The 1,743-nt window shown below is 62.7% G+C and overlaps 1 protein-coding gene across 1 annotated transcript; it reads right to left on the bottom strand.

The window, feature by feature from the left end:
* Positions 1–1,743, bottom strand: HOXB2 (homeobox B2). The gene is made up of 2 exons (XM_006889342.1): positions 1,365–1,743; positions 1–674 (listed from the first exon to the last, which is right to left on the bottom strand). Exons 1-2 carry the CDS (start codon positions 1,741–1,743, stop codon positions 1–3), a joined length of 1,053 nt encoding a protein of 350 aa, XP_006889404.1.

Raw genomic sequence — 1,743 nt, 5'->3', positions numbered from 1 at the left:
TCAGGGGAACTGCAGGTCGATCGCACAGAGCGTGCTGGTGAAGAAGTCCAGCTCCTCCTCGGAAAAAGGAACTGGGCTGTCAAGTGAGCCCTGCAGGCTGGGCGACAGGCCCCCGGAGAGCTGCAAACAGGAGTCGGCCGCGAAGAAGTTGAGGTCGGGCAGAAAAGGTGAATCCTGCTGCTCAAGGAAGGCGTCTTCCTGCAAAGGCTCCGGCTCCTGCGCCACGGCCGCGCGCAGCTCGCGGCCCGGGCTCCACGCCCCTGCGCCCTCCATGCCTGCGGCCAGAGGCCGGGGCTCAGGCAAGCTCGCGGGCCCCGGGGCCGACTTGGGTGCGTAGAAGCTGGCTTCCCGAGCCTCCCGCGGGCCCGAGGGACCGCCAGGGCTGGCCGCGGACTCGTCACCCGGGTCCTCCAGGACGCCTGGGCCAGTGTGCTCTCCGTCGCACGACTCGCGGTGCTGCGTCTGCCGTTTGTGCTTCATGCGCCGGTTCTGGAACCAGACTTTGACCTGCCTCTCGGTGAGGTCCAACAAGGCCGCAATCTCGACGCGGCGCGGCCGGCACAGGTACTTGTTGAAATGGAATTCCTTCTCCAGCTCCAGCAGCTGTGTGTTAGTGTAAGCCGTGCGCAGCCTGCGCGCCCCGCCGCCCGCGGCCTCCGCCGCTCCCGGGCCATCTGCCGACAGAGGCAGCGAGTCAGCAAGGGCCGCGACCTCCGCCCACCGGCAGCCGGGCTGAGCAGCGAGCCTCTGCCAAAAACATCAGCGGGACCCTCCTCCCAGCCCCGCCGAAGCAGCTCCCTTGACTGCTTTGCAGTCCTTGCCCTCCCTCATCTCCTCGCCTGGCAGCGGAGGCCCAGGCCCGGGCAGCGCATTCAAAGCCGCCCACGGGCCGCACAGGGTTCCACCCAGAATTTCAGTGTCAATATCCCAAATCCTTTAAGTGGGCCCCTCTATTCTATACTATCCAATTCCATCGGGAAGAAGTTTCCTAAAGGAGGATTATTCTTCACCCCATTTTCTCTCTGGCTCTCAGATCTGCCCTTGTTCTCCTAGACTGGGGGAGGGGGTGACCGCATCTCCTCCCGCGCGGATGCAACACTGCTCCTAACCCCAGTGGATTTCTTTCCATGGAGCAGAGAAAAGGTTCTCCCCCAGCCATAGCCCAAAATCTGCTAGGGGCAAGCATGCTGGCAGCGGCCAGGCCTGAATCCCACCGGGATAGTGTGCGTCCCCCTTCCTGGAATCCAGAGGGGCAAGGAACCCCAACAGGCTGGTCTTTTTTTTTTTTACCACACCCTCCCCCCAGCTCTTTCTCTCGCTCCTCTAACCGTGCCCATCACCCCACCCCCACCCTGCTTACCGACCTGCGGGCGATCCGACCCCTGAGGCCGGGATGCTGAAGGCGGCCGGGGAAGGAGACGTGGCGCTTTGGCTGGGTTTCTTGGCCGATTTCTTCTCTTTCATCCAAGGGAACTCCGGGGCCGGGGGGGCTGCGGGGAGCGGCGGCGGAGGAGCGGGCCCATCTTCGGCTTGCTTTTGGCTCCCGGGTCTCTGAAGGGTGGAGGCGCCGGGCTGGAGGCTGGGGAAGGTTTGCTCGAAAGGAGGAGGAGGAGGAATTAATGTCGACTCCTTGATTGATGAAGTTTGAAATGTCTCCAAGACAGCGGGGAAGGAAGTCAAACACTCGGCGAGCGATGGCTGGCTGTTTATAAACCCAATCTCCCTCTCAAATTCAAAATTCAT

This window comes from Elephantulus edwardii, unplaced genomic scaffold (assembly GCF_000299155.1).
Source record: "Elephantulus edwardii isolate Elephantulus edwardi_28Jun2011 unplaced genomic scaffold, EleEdw1.0 scaffold00077, whole genome shotgun sequence".
NCBI classification, from domain to species: Eukaryota; Metazoa; Chordata; class Mammalia; order Macroscelidea; family Macroscelididae; genus Elephantulus; species Elephantulus edwardii.
Note: the sequence above shows the minus strand (reverse complement) of the source record. Positions and strands in the feature narration are given on the sequence as shown.